Source organism: Lepisosteus platostomus, chromosome 27, assembly GCF_059453375.1.
Source record: "Lepisosteus platostomus isolate fLepPlt1 chromosome 27, fLepPlt1.hap1, whole genome shotgun sequence".
Classification (NCBI taxonomy): Eukaryota; Metazoa; Chordata; class Actinopteri; order Semionotiformes; family Lepisosteidae; genus Lepisosteus; species Lepisosteus platostomus.
Window position 1 is genome coordinate 9961978 of NC_142637.1, and position 22706 is coordinate 9984683.

At 46.9% G+C, this 22706-nt stretch overlaps 2 protein-coding genes across 4 annotated transcripts; one reads left to right on the forward strand and one right to left on the reverse strand.

The window, feature by feature from the left end:
• Positions 1–310: 310 nt before the first annotated feature.
• Positions 311–6986, reverse strand: ubxn6 (UBX domain protein 6). Of its 2 annotated transcripts, XM_088622435.1 has the most exons (11): positions 6805–6985; positions 6106–6260; positions 5826–5893; positions 5489–5617; positions 5261–5358; positions 4806–4881; positions 4626–4710; positions 4325–4544; positions 4087–4217; positions 3525–3670; positions 311–3256 (listed from the first exon to the last, which is right to left on the reverse strand). In XM_088622435.1, exons 1-11 carry the CDS (start codon positions 6882–6884, stop codon positions 3131–3133), a joined length of 1314 nt encoding a protein of 437 aa, XP_088478561.1. In that variant the 5' UTR covers positions 6885–6985; the 3' UTR covers positions 311–3130. The 2 variants fall into 2 exon arrangements, with proteins under 2 accessions (XP_088478561.1, XP_088478562.1); XM_088622436.1 differs by lacking the exon at positions 3525–3670 and having other exon boundaries at positions 6805–6986.
• A 1361-nt stretch (positions 6987–8347) lies between these two features.
• Positions 8348–22202, forward strand: hdgfl2 (HDGF like 2). Of its 2 annotated transcripts, none has more exons than XM_088622431.1 (16): positions 8348–8551; positions 9442–9518; positions 10062–10200; positions 10419–10592; positions 11616–11747; positions 12106–12168; positions 16439–16619; positions 16991–17084; positions 17413–17701; positions 17831–17946; positions 19983–20053; positions 20417–20487; positions 20584–20685; positions 20775–20934; positions 21015–21132; positions 21271–22202. In XM_088622431.1, the coding sequence occupies exons 1-16, from the start codon at positions 8480–8482 to the stop codon at positions 21368–21370; spliced, it is 1959 nt and encodes a 652-aa protein (XP_088478557.1). In that variant the 5' UTR covers positions 8348–8479; the 3' UTR covers positions 21371–22202. The 2 variants fall into 2 exon arrangements, with proteins under 2 accessions (XP_088478557.1, XP_088478556.1); XM_088622430.1 differs by having other exon boundaries at positions 8350–8551; positions 16985–17084.
• Positions 22203–22706: the final 504 nt, after the last annotated feature.

Sequence of the window (22706 nt, forward strand, 5' to 3'; positions counted from 1 at the left end):
CTATTGGCTTCACACTCCTGCTGTGCTGAGATATGGCTGCACTGCCACAGCTAGATATTTCCTGCTCACCAGCAGTGGAATGAAGTAACTGGGTGTAACACAGTACTGCAGTGCAGTGGACTGGAAGCGATCAGTCTCTAGTGGTATTATTGAGGGGGCTTGTACTCAAAATCCTGAACCATAAACGTGAACAACACAGTTATCTATACAGTGTGGGCTGGATTATAGTGATACTGAGAATTAGTGGAAATCTCTAGACTGCCCATTTTGACTACGGATCAGTTCGAGTTTTGAGAGCAGACACCAGGAATGATATTTGCACACTTTATTACTTAAGATGCTCAGAAAATGCAAAAGGACTTAAAAGTTTCTAACCAGACACGTGCCGAGCTTTACATAGTATACTGAGACAAAGCTGTTTTACATCTAATTAATCTGTTATTTAAAATGTTTACATCTCTCCTTTAATAAGCAACCTGCACAGTTAGGAAAACATGCCTAATAATCCCTTTAACCCCCCAAAAAGGTGTTTAAAGGTGTTAACTTCCTCCAGCCTATGGAACTATAAACTTTTGCAACAGTAGTATCTAGTGCAGGGTTACCCTCTTCTCTGGATTTCTATGTATGAACTCTTTTTTGGAGCTGTACCAATTGGCCTCATTTGTACTTTTTAAATCTCAGATTTGTGAAGTTTAGTAGCTACCTTCTTCAGCTGTATTATTTCCTGAAAACAAAGTAAAAAATGATTAAGCAGTTTTTGGTTCAGTGTTAAGTTCAGCCAGGGTGAAAACTGGCTTGATGCTGGGGAGCCGGCCAGCAGAAGCATTGAGAGGCGATTCGGTGCAGGCTGTCTGTGAGCCTGGAGAGCTGGCGTCTCGCTGTGTGCGAGGAGGAAGGCTGCTCCTGCCTGCACTCAGGACTGACTATAGCTCTGCTCAATTCCTGAAATGTCTTCAAACTCGAGAGTACAAAAATGAGGTGATTTGGTTGTTTACCTTCTAACAAAATTTTATATTAAAACTGTTTTATCTAAACCTTAAAAATACACAAACTTTGTGAATCCATGTTTATAGCCCTCTGGTGTCTTTTCATCCAAGTTTGGCGTTTGAAGCGCACAGTTCTCTCCTGGTGAGATTCTGGATGTGGTTTACAGTCCAGCTCTGGACAGGGCAGTTGCGATGTCTGAACTTGTCACTAGGAGAATCATGGCTGAGAACCGGCAGAGCTGCACCACACCTTCCACTTGTAAACAACAGATCACTTTGAGACATGATGGGGTTTTAAAAGTGTAGAAGAATATTTGTGTAAATCTGGTATTGTGACTTTTCAGTGATATAAAATTGTTTATCTGTGTACAGTACAACTGAGTACAGCCGTTCTCAGAGTGAACAATTACTAAACATCAATAATTAGAACAGAAGAAATGGGCTATGTATTATGAAATGGCAGTGTAGTACATGTTCTATTCTCTGGTTATTAAAGATATTGTTCTTGCAGTTCTTTTTACTGATTCAGCAACACATTCAAGCACCAGGCTCAAGTTGTCTGATGTTGGGCTAAAAAAAGCCCTGGACTTTTGGAGGAAGTAAATGTTCCTCTGTCTGAGAGCTATGAAAATTCCTGCTACATTTATAAAATCTTCTCATTTGAAGTTGTCAAATGAAGGTTTCATCACAGTAATAGAGGGGTTGGGAAATGCTATTTAGAAGGAAAGTCTGAACTCAAAAGACACTTCAGTTTTGTTACGTCATAGGCTTCTACACTTAGCACAGTAAATCAGTCTGGTTACAGTCTCCTGTCCTTGGCAGTCTGCTCTTCTTGGGACACTGACTGCTCTCAACAGGTAAGGAGCATTGGTGTTGGGGTGCATTTGATAAGCAGAGTGCCAAGTAGTGTTTCAGAAGGAGAATAATGGAAAACAGCCTGAGGAGCTGCTACACCTCAGTGGGCATCTAGAAGAAGAAATAAGTCTCTCCATCTGGTATCTGGTTTTAGAAAATCAACACTTTCATGTCTTAAACTCTTATCTTGGTCCATATGAAGTTTATAATGCTCCTAATGTCATGAGATCTATGCTTTCCACTTTCTAGACTGCCTACTTATTTTTCACTCCCGAGAGCACTGTTCCGGGACTGTTCAAACGGAGGCCTCCCGTGCCTTACAGCACGACCGAGCACACCCACACTGACAGTAGCTACCTGGAGCAGTAAAGCCAAGTGGGTCTCCACTGTTCCCTGCGTGCAGAGCTGTGCAGCCCCAGTCTGGGAGGCATCCTTAGAAAACTTTTACTAGAAGGGTCTACTGATCTTTATCAAAAACACCTTCCCATGCCAGTGCAAATCTGAAAAACTCTTGTCTAAGGAGCAGCAGTGGGGCTGTCAGTGTTGCACAAGAATACAGCATAGCCAAGCTCTGCACAAAACAGAACAATAAAAATGTCAAATACAGAAATATACCTTCAATTGTATCTTTCTCATTCTCTAAATACTCTGCAATACTTATTTTTAAAGAGACTAACTTGTGACTGCAGACCAGTTTCTGGAGAGCCACATTCCAACAAGTTCTACTGTACATCCTTAAAACACAGATTTATAGTTTGAGTAAGACTTATTCTTAGCTGAGATGCAAACAAGAGTCTTGTAAAGTATTTACCATCGGTTTCTCCCGCCTCAAACTGGTACCCAACCTGAAGTGGCTGGGAGTGAAAGAAACTTGATTTCAGGTGGACTCTTCCTCCCTGGTGGATGGTGGCTCTCCAGCACAAGGGGTCTCTGGGCTGGGTCAGTCATTGTCTTCCAGTCCTGGTGAAGTGGAATTAGAGTCTCTCACAGGAGTATCAACCCTCCACAGGCATGGGAGAGGTCCTCCATACAATTAGTGTCTTCAAAACCATCGCTGGCATCCAGCGTGTGTAACATTCAAGACGCTGTTCGGAAACAAACACTTGTATTTTTGCTCTTTTTCCTTGACCCTTCCCGTTTATTGTCTGGTGAGACTCTGCAGCCTTTAACTGGGAGAGCAGGGGCAGGACTGGGGACGGCAGGTAATGGCAGGAAGATGGCGAGGGTGGAGAAGGGCTGGGAAGAGAGAGAGAGAAGATGGAGGGAGAAGGTAGCAGTGCAGAACCAGCTCAAGTGAGGGTCTTGATGTTTTCCAACAGCTCTGGCTTCAGGATGCTGTGAGTCTGTGTGCCAGATGCCTGGATATCAGCCAGGACAGCAGCATCCCAGGAGAAAGTCAGCAGTGCAGCTGGAGCCTAGAGAGAGCAGTGGAAAGAAAAAGATGGATGAGAGATGGGAAGCATTAGCAACAGATTGGATATGCAGATAAGGGAAAAAAGGGAAAATAACACTTAGAGACCATCTAGGTGTGGGCACTTTAACTGAACACTAAACTACAGAGAGATCAGAGGAAACAGAACTGAGTGCATCATAGGTTGTGTTTTAGAGGACTTGCTGTCCTGTCGTGATGGATTGTGCTAGATTGGAATGACGGTATGGGGAAGGGCAGGTGTAATGTCTCACCAGATTGCACTCATTCAAGGCAAGCTCCTCTTCCTTCAGTTTCTGCCCCCCTGGGGCAATCAGCTCAAAGGGCTGCCAGTCATTGACCAGCGCCCCTCGCACAAACTCGTACAGTGCTGGCACCTTGTCCCGTGCATAGAATGTGCCTGTGGGACGCAACACGTTAACAGCACTTAATGAACATGGCTAATGTTCACAATATTCCGTTGTCTTCTGGTCTTCCGTTCTGTATTCACAAAGTGTATGGTTACTTGCATTTTTAAGCGCCTTGGGGCAACCTTGTTGTGAAAAATGAATTTAATTGGATGTCACAAGTAACTCGAGACTGATAAGAATACAAGAATGACTTCTGATGGGAGTTGCTTCACCTGTGCGAATGTGACTAGCATACACCTCCATAGCAGGACTTACCAATTTTAACCAAGCTCCGAGGTAAAAAAAAATGTCAAGTACAGATGCAGAATCTACTTATAAGGCTGCACTTGTTAATAATAAAGTTAGTATTACTGGGTTAAAAACATGACAGGCAACAGGTCCAATAAGACAGTGATAGAAGCCCCACCTTGCAGCAGGTTACCGTCGGGTAGCCTGACTCTCAACAGGGCGTAGTTGTACTTCTTCCTTTCACGCTGCTCGTCCCGCTCCCTCATCACCTTGGTGCGCAGCTGAGCGTTCCTCTCCACCGTCTCGCTCCTGGTGGATAGATGCGCCATCACAGCACACAGTGGTAGAGATGGCTGCACTGAGAGACAGTGCCTCTCCTGACAGACTGAGCGGGTTTACTCGCCCCCTCCATGTACCTGAGCTGCTGTTCCCTCTTCAGCTCCTCCGCGGTGAGGTTGTAGAAGTCGGGGGGCAGTTCGAAGCGTGTGGCATGGGGGGAGGGCCGGTAGACCTGGAGCTGGCGGTCGAGCTTTGCTCTGACTGGTTCCCCCGCCTGCAGCCGTGCCCGGCTTGCTCTCAGCTCCTCCAGCTGGGCAAGCGCCTCCTCTGGCAGCACCAGGAACTCCTCGCTGCTATCTGAGAGAGGAGGGGAAAGAGATGAGTACATCGCCGCACGCCGGCACAGGCACTCAGCCCCACTCCTCTCACACAGGTCACCTTGCCCATCGACTGCCAAAACCTGGCTCTTGAACCCCACAGCCTGGAGAAACTCCCGGGACCCCTCGATACACTTCACCTTCTCCTGGAGAGAGTGAGGGGGAAAGAGATGGGGACCGATTAGCTCAGACAAGACGTATGTGAGACAGGTGACCCCTGAACCCCAGATTGCCACCTCACCTGGAAGACCTTATTCTGCAGTTTGATCTTGCGGTATTTCTCCTCTGAGGGGTTGTTACAGATGTTGTCAATGTATCTGAACAGGAGAGACCTGGTTAAAACTGGAGCAACAGGTACAATGCTTCCCAGGCCTTCCTCTCAGTTCTTGCTAGATAGTCCTTTCTTGCGCTTTCCCATGCCCCCCTTCTCTTCCTCCTTCAACCTCTTGCTCATATACAGCCTTCCTCTCACCTCTGGTGTGTTTTGATCCTTTATTTTGGCAACTAAGTTGGCTGAGTAGAAATTGCCATTGACAACCTGGAGACTCTCTCGTACAGCAGGGCATTTACTGGACCAATCTGAGGTAAGTGCCTTGCTTACTGGCACAACAGCAGTTCTCCCACTTGGGGTATGAACCCGCAGTCCTCGGACCTGAAGCCCAGAGTTCTGCCCACTACAGCCACGCCCCCTCTCACTTGCTGATGATGTCGATCCCGGCCTTCAGTCTCTCCCTGTCCTTGTTGAACGTGTGGATCATCATGACGGAGGCCTCCAGGGGGTCCTCTGCAAACCGCTGAGAGACAAGAGGAGAGGTGCAACAACGAGAAAAATAATTATTTTGTGTTTATTGTATCACTTAGTTGTTGGGTGTGTATCACTGTGACAGGCTGTCATTGCATTAGCAGCATGGGAAGGTGGCATACCATCAGTATAGCTTCTTTGATGTGCGCTTCCCTCTCGCTTTTTGTTAAGGTGGCTCCGGTTAGAGGGCAGGTGAAATACACTCCAGACACCGAGAAACAGGTTGCCTCCTTAACTGGCACCTTGGAGGACTGGGCAGAGGAGGCAAGAGAGATATGTTTTTGACCCAGAGAGCTTATTCTTCTGATTAAAATTCCAAAACAACATATCCTCAAGCTCAGAAACAGAAACAACACAATTAACTTTAAATGTCTGTCCCTTCCCTCAAGCCCCATAGGCTTCCACTCCCCCACAGCAAGAGCCCCGAGCTGTTGTGTCGGGCTGTTAGTCAGTCGTTACCTCGCTGCTTTCTGCTGGTTTCCCAACTGCTGCTGTAGCTGCTGCTTCTGCCAAAAGCTCTTTCTTCACTGACCAAAAGAGGGGAGAGCGATGATTAGAAGAGTTGTGCCACTCTTGTTCTTTTTTTAACAATCTATGTTTCCAGAACAGTGTGCTGGGGGCAGAAGGGCGACAGGACACAGTGTGCCGGGGGCAGCAGCGTGACAGGACAGATGATGCTAGGGGCAGCAGGGTGTCAGTACAGATAGTGCTGGGGGCAGCAGGGTGAGCCTGCACTCACCCTGGGAGCGGATAGCGTCCTGCGAGGTCAGAGGTCGGGGGCGGTGCTCCTGCTCCACCCTGGCCAGCGCCGCGGCCGCCGCCTTCTGCGCTCCTTCCGTGGGAATCTGCCGCGGCTTGCAGGGGGTGCTGGTCTTCACTGGGGGGCACTTTTGGCTGCGGGGAGAGGGGCACAGGGATAATGAGAACTCACACCGCTCTACCCGGGTACTAACACGCTCTACGCGCGGTGTGCTGCCTCTGTACGATATCGTCAACATTGTCGACTGCTGCTTCACTCTGTAAGCCGCCCTGTGGGTCACTGGGTACAGTGACTGACCTATTACCGCACACAGCTCTATTTCTGCTCACACAACACGGCTGAGACTGCGCATCCGTCATCTTCTCTTCAGAACTATTCATTCCGCATCTGTAAATAACTTTAAATGTGCACGAAGCCATTTTATTCATCTGTATTAATTCTTCAAGTACAACCTTTATAGTGTTACAAGGAAACAGAAATACAATCAAGTCTATTTCATTCTGCACGGCCTCCGCAGAGCCACAGCGGGGTGAGAGGGTTGAGGCCTGGGCTGAACGGGACTCGGTCAGTATACCACTCCTAGCCGAGCTGTGAACTCTGCCGGGGCTCAGCGCCCAAGCCCTCTCACCCTGCCCGCCCACAGCCTGTTCCCGTGCCGCATATGCGTTGGGCGTTAACCTTTCGTCCGTCAGCTTCTGCCCGGGACCAGCCGACTTGAACTTGATGTCCTTCTTGATATCTTCAAAAAACTTCTTCATGTTTGCCGGCGCACACTGGAGAAAAGGTACAGTAAATCCTGCAATGTTTACATCCAATTACAGCCACAGGAAGTGCGCCCGGTGTGACATCACACGCCACAGTGAAGAGAAGGGTCGAGATTCCGGAAGCAGGTGAAGAAGTTAGGCACAGCGCCCTCGATCTATGTGGCGGTGTCATTGCAACTGGAGGGCGAGCGAATGAACACAATTAAACCCCTTTGCTCCATAATAAAAAATCATGGGTACCGATAGACTAACCCTGGTCAGTATAGGGGTGGGAAGGTACTAAGAAAAACAGAATTCAGTTGTAATTGGTCTTTTGGACCAGTAGGTGGCGCCTCTCCCTCTGGTTTAGAGTACCAAACCAATGTCCCAGTACAGTGACTTGTGACACTGTAAAAGATAATGCCGTTCTTTGGATGAGATGTTCAGATTGATGCCTTGTCTGCCTGATCATTAAAAGACCCTAAGACTGTAAGGGTTGGGATGCTAGCCCTAGGGCCCTGGATAAATTCCACCCTGGATCTGAGGAATCTGGCTTCTCTAATGTCTTTCAGTTGGTGAAGCTGTTGATGTTTGATTGATGCTGTGAGGGGCTGCTGGCTCATGACTCCCCACATGGTGCTGCACTTCAGCTGTGGGTGAATATAAATACACCACTGAACCCACAAGCCTTTACAGTCTCATTTCTTATTGCATTTCTGACATCAATACTGCATTAACTTCACATTCTCAAATAACTTTTAATCCTACTCTCAAATATTCAACCTCTTATCATCTGAACGGTTGTTTTGCGTAAAAGAAGTAACAAATGCCCAGATATTAAATGAATGCTTCCTAAGACAGAAGAATCACTCAATGATGAGTAAGATATATCCATAGAATAACAATTCAGCTGCAGGAAATGACAAAAGAGTTCAGTGAAAAAAAAAACACTTATGTGAAGTAAAACTAAAAAAAGCACTCTTTTTTTATTCCTGTGAAGAAAATCTCAGCAGCTGGTAATGGCATTCAGTGGTCTTCGATGAGGGTGATACAGTAATGTACTACAGTATTCTTGTAGTCCAGTATAACATTGGTTTGTGCTATATTACTGTACTCCATAGTAACACTGATCTCTGCTACATGACTGTACTCCATTACAACGCTGCTCTCGGCAATACTAATGTATCTCAAAATAGCACTTGTCTGTAATTGATCAATCTCCTCCAAGGTAACAGTGGTCTGTGCAGCAATGTACCACTGTGCTCCCGAGTTGACACCACAGTTTCTCTATCTGTAATAAAAGCGGTCCCATCTAACATTTGTTGTATCGCTTATTATTATGATGTTATTTTCAGGGGAGATTCTCAGAAACGCTGAAGCCATTAGGCGGCATCACTGTGAACTTTCCACACCACACAATCCGATTGGCGGGGCGCATTGAGCAGCGTCCAGCGGGGCCAATCCCGTAAGAAGGCAGGGGCGGGATTTCCGACATGTAAGCCGAAGCATCGCCGGAAGCTGCTTCTTGCCTCCCAGCAGCCGCCGTCTGTAGGTTCTCTGAGCGTCCGAAAACAAATACCGAAAGGAAAAACACCGAAGACGAGGGAAAGATGCCGCACAACTTCCAGGCGGGGGACTTGGTGTTCGCCAAGATGAAGGGATACCCGCACTGGCCGGCCAGGGTGAGAGGGCGCCGCCGGGCCAGCAGGGGGGCGGTAGGGTCCGGGGGCCGAGGGACTGTCGGGGGCAGAGAGCCGGGCTGCTGCAGCGGGGGGCGCAGGTGTCCGCCGTGAGCCCGTGTCCCTTCGCACGGCCGGGGAGGAGCAGGGACAGGGTTGCTGGCGTGGTGCTCTCGCGGGGGTGCATACAGCACTCTCTGGAAAGTTTCGGGGAGAGACGGCAGGGCTGGCCGCCTGCCCCATCCCGGCTTTTACCCGCTGTAACCTGCCAGGCGGTCCGACACCCAGTTCGGGGAGCGTCTCCCTGCTGCCACCTCGCCGAGAGTTAGAGTGGCGCTGGCGGGGGCGCGCAGGTGCTGTCCGCATATTCGCAGCCTCTTGCACCCAGAGCAGCCGGGCCGGTACCGAGCCTGCCTCGCTCGGGGAGTCCGCTCTGCGCGCTAGAGCTGCTGGACTCCTGGCGCCAGGGGCTGCCCAGCCGCGACACGAACCTGCCGCCGCCTCTCGCCCCTCAGCAGCGAGTGTGTAGGCGCCGAGCGTGGCGTTCACCTTCAGCAGGTGTTTCAGAGACGCTCCCCGGGGTGTGAACTGATCCGCAGTGTCCTGCCTCGGTCCTCGGTGGCGTTTCTGTGAGCCTGTGCGCTGTCACCTGCTTGTCTGCAGGTGTTCTGAGTCGAGGCAGCACCCTGTCGGAGGAGGCCCTGCTGTGTGCAGGCGACCCTTCAGATCTGCAGCAGTGCACAGAGGGGGCAGGAGAGAATCGCTCCAGATCGGCTGTCAGGGTGGGAGTCGGGGTAGATCAGCAGGGCAGGGACCACGGTGTGTGGACAGCTTGTTCCTACTCAAGGTTGTCTGTATTTAACTTTTGATCTCTTTCCTCCACTCTCTCTCAGATTGAGGATGTGGCAGAGGGAGCAGTGAAGCCGCCGCCCAACAAATACCCCATCTTTTTCTTCGGGACCCACGAGACGTGAGTAGACTGAACCGCGGATGGTGAGCAGGTGCCTTGCAGGCAGGGTGACCTGTAGTAGCATCAAGCCTTGTGCGGCACTTTGTGATACGGTTTTGCAAAACTGGCAGTGATTTTAAGAAGTAATTTCATTGCGACATACACTATAGTTTTAATAAATACTTGAGTAGAATGTGGAGGTGAAATGAGAGCTTGTTTCCGAGAGCAGCCGTGAGCAAGAGGAGCCATTCTGCCCGGTTAGGCAACTCATTAGCTAGCAGCTGGTTGATCCCGGGAATCATCCTGTCATTTCTTGAAAGAAGCCAGGGTGTCAGCATCAACAACATGATTAAGGCAGCTCATTAAGCTTATTCATAGGAAGTGTTTAAATATTTGGATGAATTTTGAAAAGTGTTACACAAAGCTCCTGATCTGCCCCTTTTAAACCTATCTCTTGATTCTGCGGTGCACCCAAGACTTCCACACTGCCACTGGTTTGAAGAAGTTGTCATGTGCTTCTCTCTCTAACCCCTTCTCTCTCTTTTTCCCCCTATTCCTTTTCAGTGCGTTCTTGGGCCCCAAGGACCTGTTCCCCTACGAGAAGTATCGGGAACGCTACGGCAAGCCCAACAAGAGGAAGGGTTTCAATGAGGGATTGTGGGAGATCCAGAACAACCCGCATGCCTCCTACAGCGCCCCTGCAGTGAGTCGCAGACTGTCCTCCGTACTCCTGGTTCCCGGATGGTCATGTCGTGGGCTCTCTGTCAGAAAGCAGCCTCTGAGAACGGGCCTCTGTCCATTAATAACTGTCAACAGGGGCACTCGCGTCTGTCCTTCTGGATCCTTATCCTCTTCGTCCTCCTTCCCTCTGTCATTCCCTGCTTTCTTTTTCACCTCTGCTCAATCCTCTATTCCTCCCAGCCGGCCAGCTCCTCCGCCAGCGAGGCAGAAGCCCCCGACGGCGGAGCAGGAAGTGAGGAGGGCGAGGACGAGGTGCATGTGCCGAGGCGGGCCGAGTCGCCGAGTGACGAGGAGTCGGAATCGGGGAGCGAGGCAGCAGCGGGAGGAGTGAAGAGGAAGGCCCCCATGGCCAAGGTGAGTGACCACATCCCTTGATACACAGTTCCAACGTCTGGTGGTCTGCTCTGATTGAGACTCCTGCTCTGTCATATTACTGTTCTGATAGCTTTGAATCGGTACTCTTCTGCTTTTGTAAGGACTATTTTAGTTCTAAATGCATTTTCCTTGTAGTTTTCTCTTGTCCCCTGTTTTGTACTTTGCTGTTGATTCTGGGCAAAGTTACTTGCTGGGGACAGAAATATAGGAAACCTTCTGTCACTGCAGTTTTCCTGGCTTTCACCCTCTAAGCCTTACGTGGAGAGGTTACTGCTCAGAAAACATGCATTGTGTGCCTTATCTACATTTCTATTCATCTGAATTTCAACTAATTTAACTTTTAATATTTCTTAATATGGTATGAGAATGAGGCCTATGTTTGGTAATATCCCAGTTTCTCTGACCTGATAAATGCTTGTTTCTGTCTAGATCTCTGTCAAGCGTTTTTGACACACTTTAATTTAACTTTTGACCTCCTGCGCCATATCAGTAGAGAAATCCATTAAGTTGTCCTTGTCAAGGCCTTTGATAACTTGGGGTATTTCTCTTGTAGTCTTCTGTTTAGGGCTAGCAAGCTAAAGGAACTGAGTCTTTTTATTGTAGGATGTTCTTGTATACTTATTATTTTAAACCTGGGAATAGGTCTAACCTCTCCCATTTCAACTGATTCAATGTGGTTATGTGGTGACCATAATTGTAAATCGCATATTATTCAAAAGGAGGTAATAGTAGTGCATTGTGCAGTTGTAACATCTGTGGTCTTATTTAATTGTCTGTCATTTGGTTTAACAATAGTCGGTTTGGTTTTGTTACCCTTTTATGGGTGAGCACTGTATTAGCAGTTTTCCAGTCAGTGGTTATTAACCCAATTTCCGTGTCTTCTTGAAAAGAAGAATAACATCCTACACCGTTAACATCTTGACAGTTTTCACCCCCTCCTCTGTGTTTTGTTGGCCTCTCCTGTGTTGCTCACCTTTCTGAGCTGTTGCTTGTGCCCGTCAGCGCCCCCTTGCCAAGCGAGCGCGCGACTCTTCCAGCGAGAGGGAGCGAGCAAGGGAGGAGGAGAGCGGGTCGCCATCCGAGCCGGAGCCATCCCCCAGCTCTGACTCCGACTCCAGGAAGAACAGTGACCAGGTAGGGACCCTCTTGCATGCAAGCTGTGGATTTGTGACCATTCCTGCAATGGGTTTTGCCTGAGTGATCCTCATATCAGTCTTCAGAATGAGCGTCTGTCTCAGGCCCTGCACGACATGAGGATTTGTCAGGTACAGACTGCTGGGTGTTATTACCCTGCATACAAAGGAAACAACGTAGCAGCTCTGTACCTCATAGACCCTCACCTTGTGCATCAGCGGGACCTGCTACAGACGCTCATTCATTCACCATTTCTTCTCCTTTTTAACACTTTTCTTGTTTTTCTCATTTGCTTTATTGGGATGAGAGATTGGTGTCCTTAGCCTTCTGTCTCTCTCCTCCCCCTTGTTTCTCTCAGGACTTCACTCCGGAGAAGAAGCCTGCCCCGCGTGCTGGCCGGAGGGGAGGAGGCAGAAGGAAGGTAGAGAGATTTTCATTTGTTCTGAAGCTTTGTGTGAAGTAGCCTGTTCACGGTGAAGTTCAGAAACTGTATCCTCCACTGGACGTGGCAATAAACAGTAACATAGCTTCTGTTTATACTGTTGTACATTGGGTACATGTAAATGCAATGCCTTGCAAAAGTATCCAGACCCTTGGCCAATTCTTTCATTTTACTGAATCATAAATCCTGCATTAAAATTTTGTTCAATGTGATATTTTTATTTCAAAGCACTGAAACTCAAAATTAATTATTTTAATGTGACATTGTTTTATGTTAGAAAATATTCTTAAGAAAAATAAACTGAAATATGCTGTTTGCATAAGTATTCAATCCCCACATTTTAATATTTTGTAGAGCCACCTTTTGCAGCAATAACAGCTTTAAGTCTTTTGGGGTAAGTATGTACCAGCTTTGCACACTGTTCAGGTCAGATTTTGGCCCATTCTTCCTGGCAGATTTACTCCAGGTTGTTCAGGTTAGTTGGATGACGCTTGAGCACTGCAATTTTCAATTCAATTTATTTTTATATAGTGCCTTTCACAACAAGGTTGCCCCAAGGCGCTTAACAAAGCAAGTGACCAAGCATGTGAATACAGAACAGAAAAGAGCAGAAGACAATGGAGGAGAGGAACCAAAAACTCCTCAGTAAGGAGAAAAAAAACCTCTTGGGGTCCAAGGTCAACTGGCAGCCCATCCCCTTTGGGCATGCTAACATTATACAATTAAAAAAAGGAATAAATGAATAAGGGTATTAATCCATCCATCATGTCTTCTGTATGTCAGCACTCCATGCAGATCTCTGTAGACAGGCAAAATCCTCCTAAACGATAGCTATATCACAATGCCCCTCTTGGATCCATGGCAGTGATGCAGCATCCAACTCAGATGGTGCCCATCCCGGGTGCCATCCGGACATGTGGGGAGGAGAATAGGATAGTTTGGTCAGAACAGATGTATATACTGTACTTGGTGGGCCAACACAGAGACACACACAGTGGCATGTACAGCAGCACCAGCAGCCATGGGTGCAGCAGGCTTTGATGCAAGGTGTGAGTAGGCTAGGCTGAAGTAATTGGTCTTCAGTCTGGATTTGAATCCTGAGATTGATTCGGCATCCCGAATATGTGGTGGGAGACTGTTCCATACGCTAGGGGCCCTGTAACTAAAGGCTTTACTGCCAGCTGTTTTCTTATTAATGCGTGGAATATGAGGAGACCTGCATTCTGTGATCTAAGCGGGCGACTTGGATGGTAAACATTAATAAGTTACATTAGACAGACAGGTGCCTGACCTCTGTGAGCCTTGTAAGTAGGATTTTGAAGTCCGCCCTGTACCTGACGGGAAGCCAATGAAGAGAGCTAAGTATGGGGGTTATATGGTCGTACTTTCTGCTCCTAGTAACAGTTCCAGCTGCTGCATTCTGAATTCGCTGTTAGGTGTTGAAAGAGTAGTGGGTACTCACTGATAGTAGGGCATTGCAGTAGTCTAATCTGCTGTATACATAGCATGTATTAATTTCTCTGTGTCTTGAGTGGAGAGAAACTGTCTTAGTTTTGCAATATTTCTTAACTGTAGGAAGCATGTTTTTGATACTGTTTTAACATGAGAGTTAAATGAGAGCCTTGTGTCTAATACGACGCCTAGGTTACGTGCGGAGTCTTTGAGGCACATTTTTAAATCCCCCAAGTTAAGTGCTGAATTTACAGTAGTCCTGTCAGTATTGTTGCCTCCAAACAACAGAACCTCAGTTTTATCAGAATTGAGTAACACGTTTTCACACATCCAAGTCTTACTTCATTAATGCAATTAACTAAAGTGATAATAGAAGAGTTGTCGTTAGGTGTGAACGAAATGTATATTTGAGTGTCATCAGCATATGAATGAAAGTAAATATTATGTTTTTGTATTATCCTACCTAGCAGCAGTATGCAGAGAGAGAACAATATTGGTCCCAGCACTAAACCCTGTGGTACGCCGAATTGAACTGGTGACATTGACGAAGCAGTACAATTATTAGATATTTGAACATAATGACAACTATTAGTTAAATATGAAGTAAACCACTTAAGGATGGTTCCACATAAGCCAACCTCAAACTCAAGCCTGTTTATCAAAACGGAGTCGTCAACCGTGTCAAAGGCAGCACTAAGATCTAGAAGCACAGGCGCTGTTGCATTCCCTGCATCAGTAGCTAATAGAATGTCATTTACGACTCTTGTTAATGCAGTTTCAGTGCTGTGGCCTGGGTGGAAACCAGACTGGAATTTCTCAAGTATATTATTTGAGTCCAGATACGATTGAAGTTGGGCCACAACTATTCTCTCAAGAATTTTAGAAATGGGACGTTTGAGACAGGCCTGTAGTTAAGAACTTGTGGATCCAAATTTGGCTCCTTAAGGAGTGGTCTAACAACCGCTACCTTAAATTGATAAGGTACAAGGCCTGATGCAAGGGACGTCTTTATCATACTAATTATAGGTCCTGCCAGTACTTTGAGGGGATCTTTGTCTTGCTAAGTGGGGAAGGGATCTAGCAGACAGGTGGTTGACTTTGTCTTAATTAATTTCTTGAGTTCTTGTTCATTAACTAATTGAAAAACACTAAAGAGGTGCTCATATTGTTTCTGTACTAGACTTCTTTGTGGCTTATTTGATAGTTTGAAGTCTGATGGTGTTAATTGTATCATTATAGAAGTTCATGAAATCGTCACTACTAAAGTTAGATGGTGCTATAGAATCTGTCTTATTTGTAAGATTAGGTATTGTCTTAAATAGGTAGCAAGGATTATTTTTATTGGTTTCAATCAGTTCAGTAGACTGAACGAGCTCTGTGTAGGGCTTTTTTATATTGCTGTAGGCTATATGCTGACTTGAATACTTGTAGACCAGTAGACCTCCATTTGCGCTCTCATTTGTGGCACTCCTTTTAAGGGGTTGTCTGTGATCATTATACCATGGAGAGTGTCTAGTGGCTTTGACTACCTTAGTCTTTAACGGGGCAGTTTCATCAAGGGCCTGTCTGACCACTGTATTATAGCAATTTTCAAATAGTGCCACAGATTCTCAATTGGATTGAGATGAGGGCTTTGACTTGGCCATTGTAGGACATTCACCTTTTTGTTGTTGAGCCACTCCAATGTTAAATCGGTCTTGAGTTTAGGATCATTGTCCTGCTGAAAGCTGAACTATCTCCAAAGCTTTAATTTTTTACCAGACTGAAACAGGTTTTCTTGCAGTATTTCCCTCTATTTTGCACCATCTATTCTTCCTTCTATTTTAACAAGATTTGCACTACACATCTCGTTGAAGTTTGGCTAAAAAGCTCTATCTGACCATAGAATCTTTTCTCACATCACAACTGGGTCACTATCATGCTTTTTGGCAAACTCCAGATGTGCTTTCACATGGTTCTTTTTGAGTAAAGGCTTCTTCTGTGCCACCCTCCCATACATCCTAATGTTATGCAGAGCTCTTGATATGGTTGCCTGGTGCACCTTCACTCCGCTCTCAGCTACTGAACCCTGGAACTCCTTCAAAGTGATCGTTGGCCACTTTGTGGCTTCTCTCAGCCCTCCTTGTTCACGCAGAGAGTTTTGAGGGATGACCTTTTCTAGGCAGTGTCTGGGTGGTTTGATGTAGCTTCCACTTCCTGATAATTGGACCAACAGTGCCCACTGGGACATCCAAACACTTGGATATTGCGTTGTACTCTTTTCCTTATTTATGCATTTGTTTTACTTTATCCCTCCATTCTTTGAAATGCTCTTTAGTCTTCATTTTCACAGCTGTCCTTCAGATTCACAACCCGAATAATGATCCCTTAACTGTGGGGTTTTTATCCAGAAAATGTGGCAGTTATTTTAATTATTCACAGGTAGAGGGTAATTGTGTCCTCATTAGGGCCAATGTTTTTCACCCGTGTAAACTTAGACCCTCCGGAACACAGTGATTGAAAACCTATGCAAACAACATATTTCAGTTTTTTATTTTTCTTGAGAATATTTCCTAATACAAAACAATGTCACATTAAAATAATTATTTTTTTAATTTAGCTTCAGTGCTTAGAAATAAAAATATCACAGAGAACTAAATTTAAATGTAGGATTTGTAATTCCATAAAATGAGAGGATTGGTCAAGGGTCTGAATGCTTTTGCAAGGCATGTTGGCAACACTTTTAGGCATTTTGTGGTCTTTTTAGTATGATTGAGTGAGCTCTCTGTCTCTCTGCCCTCTTCCTCGGTCTCTTCAGAAGCAGGCCTCCGAGTCCGACTCGGACTCCAACTCTAAATCGGAGGTGGAGCGAGCAAGGAGTGATGACGAGAAACCACGCCCAGCCCTGTCTGGGTCTGAATCTCAGTCCGGATCCAAATCCGAGTCCGACTCCAACTCGGACAAGCCTGTCAAGAAGGGCAAGCGAGGACGCAAACCAGGTGAGGCAGAGGGGTGAGCTGGGCTGCCGGCCTGTTGATGTAGCGCGGGGGTACAGGAGGGAGCCCACTTCACCCAGGGCTGAAGTGCAGCTCTGACTGGGTGTCAGTGTGCATCAGCAGGTCAGTTGGAGACGTGAGAAGTTCTGAATGAAGGGAGGATTTTAGGGTATGATACCCTTGCCCTTCTGAACAATGCTGTGGGTCCTTTAGTGAGCCAAGTGGTCAGGACAGGGTTTAATCAGGAGAACTGCAGTCAAAGCGGGACAGTCCTGGACTGATCCTGTAGAGAGAGTCCAGATGTGCGTGAGCGCAGACGTGTGTCCCAGACTCGATGTGTGAGTGCTGACTTACTGTTTCTTCCCCAGCTGCAGATAAGCCCCCCCCAAAGCCACGTGGTCGCAAACCAAAGCCAGCGCCAGCCAGAGCCGCCGCCGCCTCCTCCTCCTCCTCCTCCAGCAGCGACAGGTCAGTCTCTCCCCTTTCTTTATCCTCCTGGCCTCCTTCTTTCCCTCCACAAGTTTCTTCTTTCTGTCCTTAGAAAAAAGGATACAAATGAGAGGAGCCATTTGGCCTGTCCAGCCTGTCTGGTTGTTAGTGGCTGATTGATCTGCATATCTCCTTTAACCCAGACAGGTTAGATGGGCCAGATGCCCTCTTGTTGCCAACTTTGCTTCTGAGAGAAGCGGAGCTGCACGGGGCAGCTTGTTTCCTGATGCCGTGATTCGGTCCCAGACGCGCTGTGCATGTTTGCGCTCTGTGCTGACACTGAAGAAGCGTGTGCCTCTCCATGCAGCGACAGCGAGCCGGACCGGATCGGCGAGTGGAAGCGGCGGGATGAGGAGCGGCGCCGGGAGCTGGAGGAGAGGAGGCGCAGGGAGGAGGCCGAGGAGCTGCGGCGGCTGCGCGAGAGGGAGAAAGAGGAGGAGGAGAAGAGGAAGAAGGAGAGAGAGAGGCCGAGCAGCGACAGCAGCTCTGATGAGGGTGTGGATGATGATCAGCCAATCAAGAAGAGCAAGAAGCCGCCACCACCTCCAATCCCCGCCCCTTCTGACTCAGACTCTGACTCTCCCCCACGCCCCGAGGTCGGTCTGTCCGTCGGCTTGTTTCTGTCCTCGTCGCCGTCAGGCTCCCTCTGAGGCTGCCTGCCTCCACACTCTGGAGGTTTAGGATCCATCTGTCTGACCTTCTTGTGCTCCGCCCGTCTCTCCCAGGTGAAGAAAGCAGCCAAGCGGCCGGAGGGCAAGAAGAAAGGGAGGCCGAGGAAGGAGGAGGGCAGGGACAGAAAGGAGAAGAGACACCAGCGATCGGAGGAGAAGCCGCGTGGGAGGTGAGAGTGATGGCGATGCCTTCACAAACCTTTCAGAGTCCGTTTCCTGCAGGAGTCACTGAGGAAGGGTTGAGGACAGAAGGTGATGAAATTAGTGTCTCCAATCGCAACGGGGAGTATATTGAAAAATAAAATGGAAAAAATCTTAATTTGTAGCAAACAGAAATTATCTGCACTTGAAAAGCAGTGTGATGTGGACATAGGCTCCCTCAGGATCTGGACACAGTTTAGACCAGTGGTTCTCAAACTTTTTGGACCAAGTACCACCCCTAATCCAACCAAAGCATCCAAGTACCACCTATAAGTCATCATCTCATAGGAACCCCAGAAATTCTCAATGACCAACATGAGTGCGCGTGCACACACATACATATAATAAATATTATAATAAACTTTATTTGATGTAGCGCCTTTAAAGGTGGCTTCTCAAAGTGTTTTACAGGAAAAAAGTAACAACAACTAATAAAAAAGCACCATTTCAGTGAGAGGGGTGAGCCTGTTTAGTCGAGCAAAGCAGATGTGAATTATTTTTTTGAGCCTTGATACAATTCACAACAGAGTCTAACAGATTTTAAATCGTCAGGCATTTTCTTGACGGCAAAGGTCTCGCGGTGGATGTTGCAATGCGCCCATTCATTTCTGCAGCAACCTCTCTAATTCGTGCAACTACACCGCTGTGTCGGCTTGTCATCGCTCTAGCACCGTATGTACAAACTCTGACACATTTTATCCAGTCGATGTCATTCTCTTCGATAAATTCATTCAGAAGCTGAAATGTGTGCTCTCCTGTAGTTCCTGTTGGTAGCGGTTTACAGAACAGAAAGTCTTCATGGGACATACCCTCAAACTCGTATCTAACATAAACGAGCAAATTGGCTAAATCGACTACAGACTCATCTAATTGCAGTGAAAAACATCTGCTCATCTTAACACGCTCTATCAGTGTACTTTTGACACAACCCTTCATTTCAATAATTCTATGAATGACTGTCTTTGGGGGGGGGGGCAGCAGGTCGAGCTGTTTAGCAGCTTTTTCTCCACACATAATACGTGTCGGCTCTTTTGTCAACGGTAACTTCAAACATAGTGTTGCTTACCTGCTTTAGCAATCCGCAAGCTTGCATTTTTCTGCGTTTCCGTTTTTATTTCAGTATTTTAAGTTTTTATTTCATGCGCATGGGAGCGAAACACAGAGACGCTCTGTGTATTTTTCTCAAATTAATTTGAACAGTTCTTAAATATTTTTCTGTTATCTATAATGCTTTCCTGTGCTCACAAGATCACCAGCGTTCGTAGCTCGCATTTCTATGCATTCCTGTGTTTACAACGTTGGCATTGTTCCAATATCACGCACATTCTCCTTCCTCCCTATTTGCTGGAGATACAGTAGCTTTTTTTAAATAGAATTGGTCACTTGCTTCCGTAGCACGCATTCCTATAGAATGGTATAGAATTACAGAGTATCTCTTGTGTCCACTGAAGTATTAGCACGCACTGTATCGTAGTACGTAGGCTGCGTATTCGACACGTATTAAAATACAAAATATGAAAACCCGTCCCGATTTTTCAGCGCACACGACACGGTTCCAGGGTCATTTGGCGTCCCACCTGGCGGCACTCCGCGTACCACTGCCGGTCCGTGTACCACAGTTTGAGAACCACTGGTTTAGACAATATTCTGGCTTTGACTCTCCCTCTGCGTGCAGCCCCATAGGTGCCAGCTCACACCACCAGCTTTCACCTCTGGCACAGGAGTCTTCATTAACCTATGAAGAACATGTACAAAACTCTCATACTCAACAGACGGAATAATCTGTCCTTTCAAAACCAAGTGTCTTCCGTTATTCAGACTCTGAGCTTTGTTTAGAAGTGTCCTGACTTCCTCCGACACTCTCAAGACTCCGTGAGATTAATGCTTGAACTAAATATTGATATTCTTTATGTTTGTGAGCAAGAAACAAGCCAGCTGATAGGCATTCAGACTGGAAGGATTTTTATTGGTTTAATGTCCTGAGGTGATGTGTCTCACCCCACAGGCCTCCCAAGTTGGACAAGGTCAAGAGGAAGCCGGAGAGGCCCCCTGAGAAAAAAGTGGAGAAAAAGAAAGGTGAGTGGATGCCCTCATGTACCTATTGGTGCTTTTCAGAAACTTGCAAACAGGGAAACACAGCTGCAGCAGGGATGGACATCAGCACGGTCTCTGCCAGTGACTCGCACAGCAGCGCTTGTACTGCTGGAGGCCTTCCTGCTCAATCCTGTTACCTGTAATACAGGGTTTCTTACTTCAGCGACTTCTGTAATGCTTTACTCATTCAGTAACAGGCATTTTCCACCCAGGCCCAGCGCCACCCAGTTGTGTTTCTCAGGTGCTGCTGTGCCTGTGTTGGGGATGGTCTTGCTCCTTATCCCTGTCTCTGTTTGTAATTGAGGTTTGCAGTGACCTGTCTCCTGCCTGCCTGTCTGTCCACAGAGCCGTCTCCTGAGGAGAAGCTGCAGAAGCTCCACACTGACATCAAGTTTGCACTGAAGGTGGACAATCCTGTGAGTGACTATGGCTTTGAGCACATTGGCCATTCTGACAGCTTTCAGTTGTACCACACTGACCGCACTGCTATTCTTTTCCTCTCTGGGAGTCAGGATGTGCAGCGCTGTCTGCAGGCTCTGGAGGAACTTGGTTCAGTGCAGGTCACCAGCCAGATACTGCAGAAGAATACAGACGTAGTGGCCACCCTCAAGAAGGTCTGTGCCGAAGTTGTCTGCTGGTCCTGCCATCTCTGTGTTGGCTGTGTGTATTGACTGACACGAACATCTGTCCTGCTCTTGCGCAGATCCGGCGGTACAAAGCGAGCAGTGAGGTGATGGAGAAGGCCACACAGGTCTACAATAAGCTCAAGCTGCAGTTCCTTGGTAAGGCAGAGGGGGTGCTCAAACAAAAATTGGAGACCAAGAGCCAGGAGGAGCCTAGCAAAGACGAGGAGCACAACTCGGGTAAACAGCTCTCCCCCTCCTTTCTTTTTTTCTGTTATTTTCTTCCTTTTGTCTGTCTTGATGTGTTTTTTTTTGCTTAGAAACCACACCAGTGAACGGTGAAACTGAGCCACAAAAAGCAGACAGTGAATTAGCAAACAGCCCCAAGTCAAATGATCAAGATGAGAACCCTGAGCCCACAGCTGCTCCCACAAGCAGGTGAGTCTTCAACTTTTTCTCCCTCCCCTCATTCTCATTTTTTTTTGGTGAGCTACGCATTGGCTGTCTCTCACAAATCGAATGCACACATTGACAGGACAGTGGAGCAATCCTCTTGTAACTTACTCTCCCATTCAGCTCCAGTCCGGAGAGACCTGCTGTCTTGCAGACAGATGACATCATAGACCGGGATCGCCCCGTTTCCACTGAGACAGAGCCGTCTGCTGTGCAGAGCTGAGGTCACCTGGAGTGCAGAGCATCGAGGGAGGAAGAATATTTATAACAAATGGAAAAAAAACAAAACTGGGCAAATCTGGGCTCTCATCTCAGCCAGATGTACTGCCTGTTTTTAACAGTCCATTTTTCATTTAACTCAACTTTTATACAACTACCCTCCACTTCTCCTCAATCCCCCTTGTGAGCACAGACGTGCTCCAAACCTCCCCACAGCAAACTGAGAATGACTGTGTACAGACAGGGATTGCGTTGATGGCGCATTGACCTGGATCAGAAATATTTCAAAGGGGGCAGGTGGGGCTGTTATGTAAATGTCTTAAACTTAAATGTTTCAATGTGCAGTCATCGTGCTCAGCCAGAGGACGAAGGATGGCACTGTTGGTTGTCTGCTTGAAAAAGGGGTGTGAGAGCTGGAAGTCCTTCTGAGCCAGCAGAGCTACTGCAGACTGGTGTACCCTCACCAGAGGAAGGGATGGTTCTGGTTTCTGGCCCAAAGGATTAGTTATGTCTGAGGTGTTAGGCTTGTGTCCATTGTGGAAACTAATGAGCACTGGTAACATTTTAATTAAGTGGAAAACCAAATCAATTATGAACGGTGGGGAGGGGGGCTGGAGCCGAAAGTTACCTTCTTGTGTCCCATAGGAATTTTTTCCCCAATCTCTTCCAGCTTCACTGACCCTTGTCTTCTCTGGTTTGTCTCACTCATGATGGAGCCCCCACTAAATGCCATGTTTTAATTTTGGTACTTGTTTTTGTTTTGTTCTTGTTTTTGTTTTTTTGGAATGAACAAAACCCCTGTGAGTTTGGAAAAATAGATTTTTTTAATGAAGAAAGCTTTGATTGATGTGTGTTCTTTATGTACTCCTGCAGGCTCGAGTTGATGGCAAGAATACATTTGAACTTGTAATTCTTGGCCCCTGTATCTTTGATTCGTTAATTCACTAGAACTTCTCAAATGTCACTTGCTGGCATGAATGAGTGATCAATAAACTCAACTGTTAAGTATAGTTCATCAGTGGTAATTAATTGGATATAGGATAGGGATACCCATGTCTGTATTGATTGATGGGTATTCATTCTGCAATGAAATTGGTCACTTTGTACTTTTTGTTTAATTGGATTCTGATAATACTTCTGGTTCTGCACTGCTACCTTATGGTGAAACTCAGGGTGAAATGTAGCTAAAAGTTTTCAGATAAAGGCCTAAAAAAGCTGCCTTTTCACAGTGCAGGAGCATGATGATGGTGGCCAAATCGTGGTACAGAAGCATATAAACAGACATTCACCTCCTCTGAACCCTGCCACATTGCATGCAGCCTGCTTCTACAGAGCCTCAC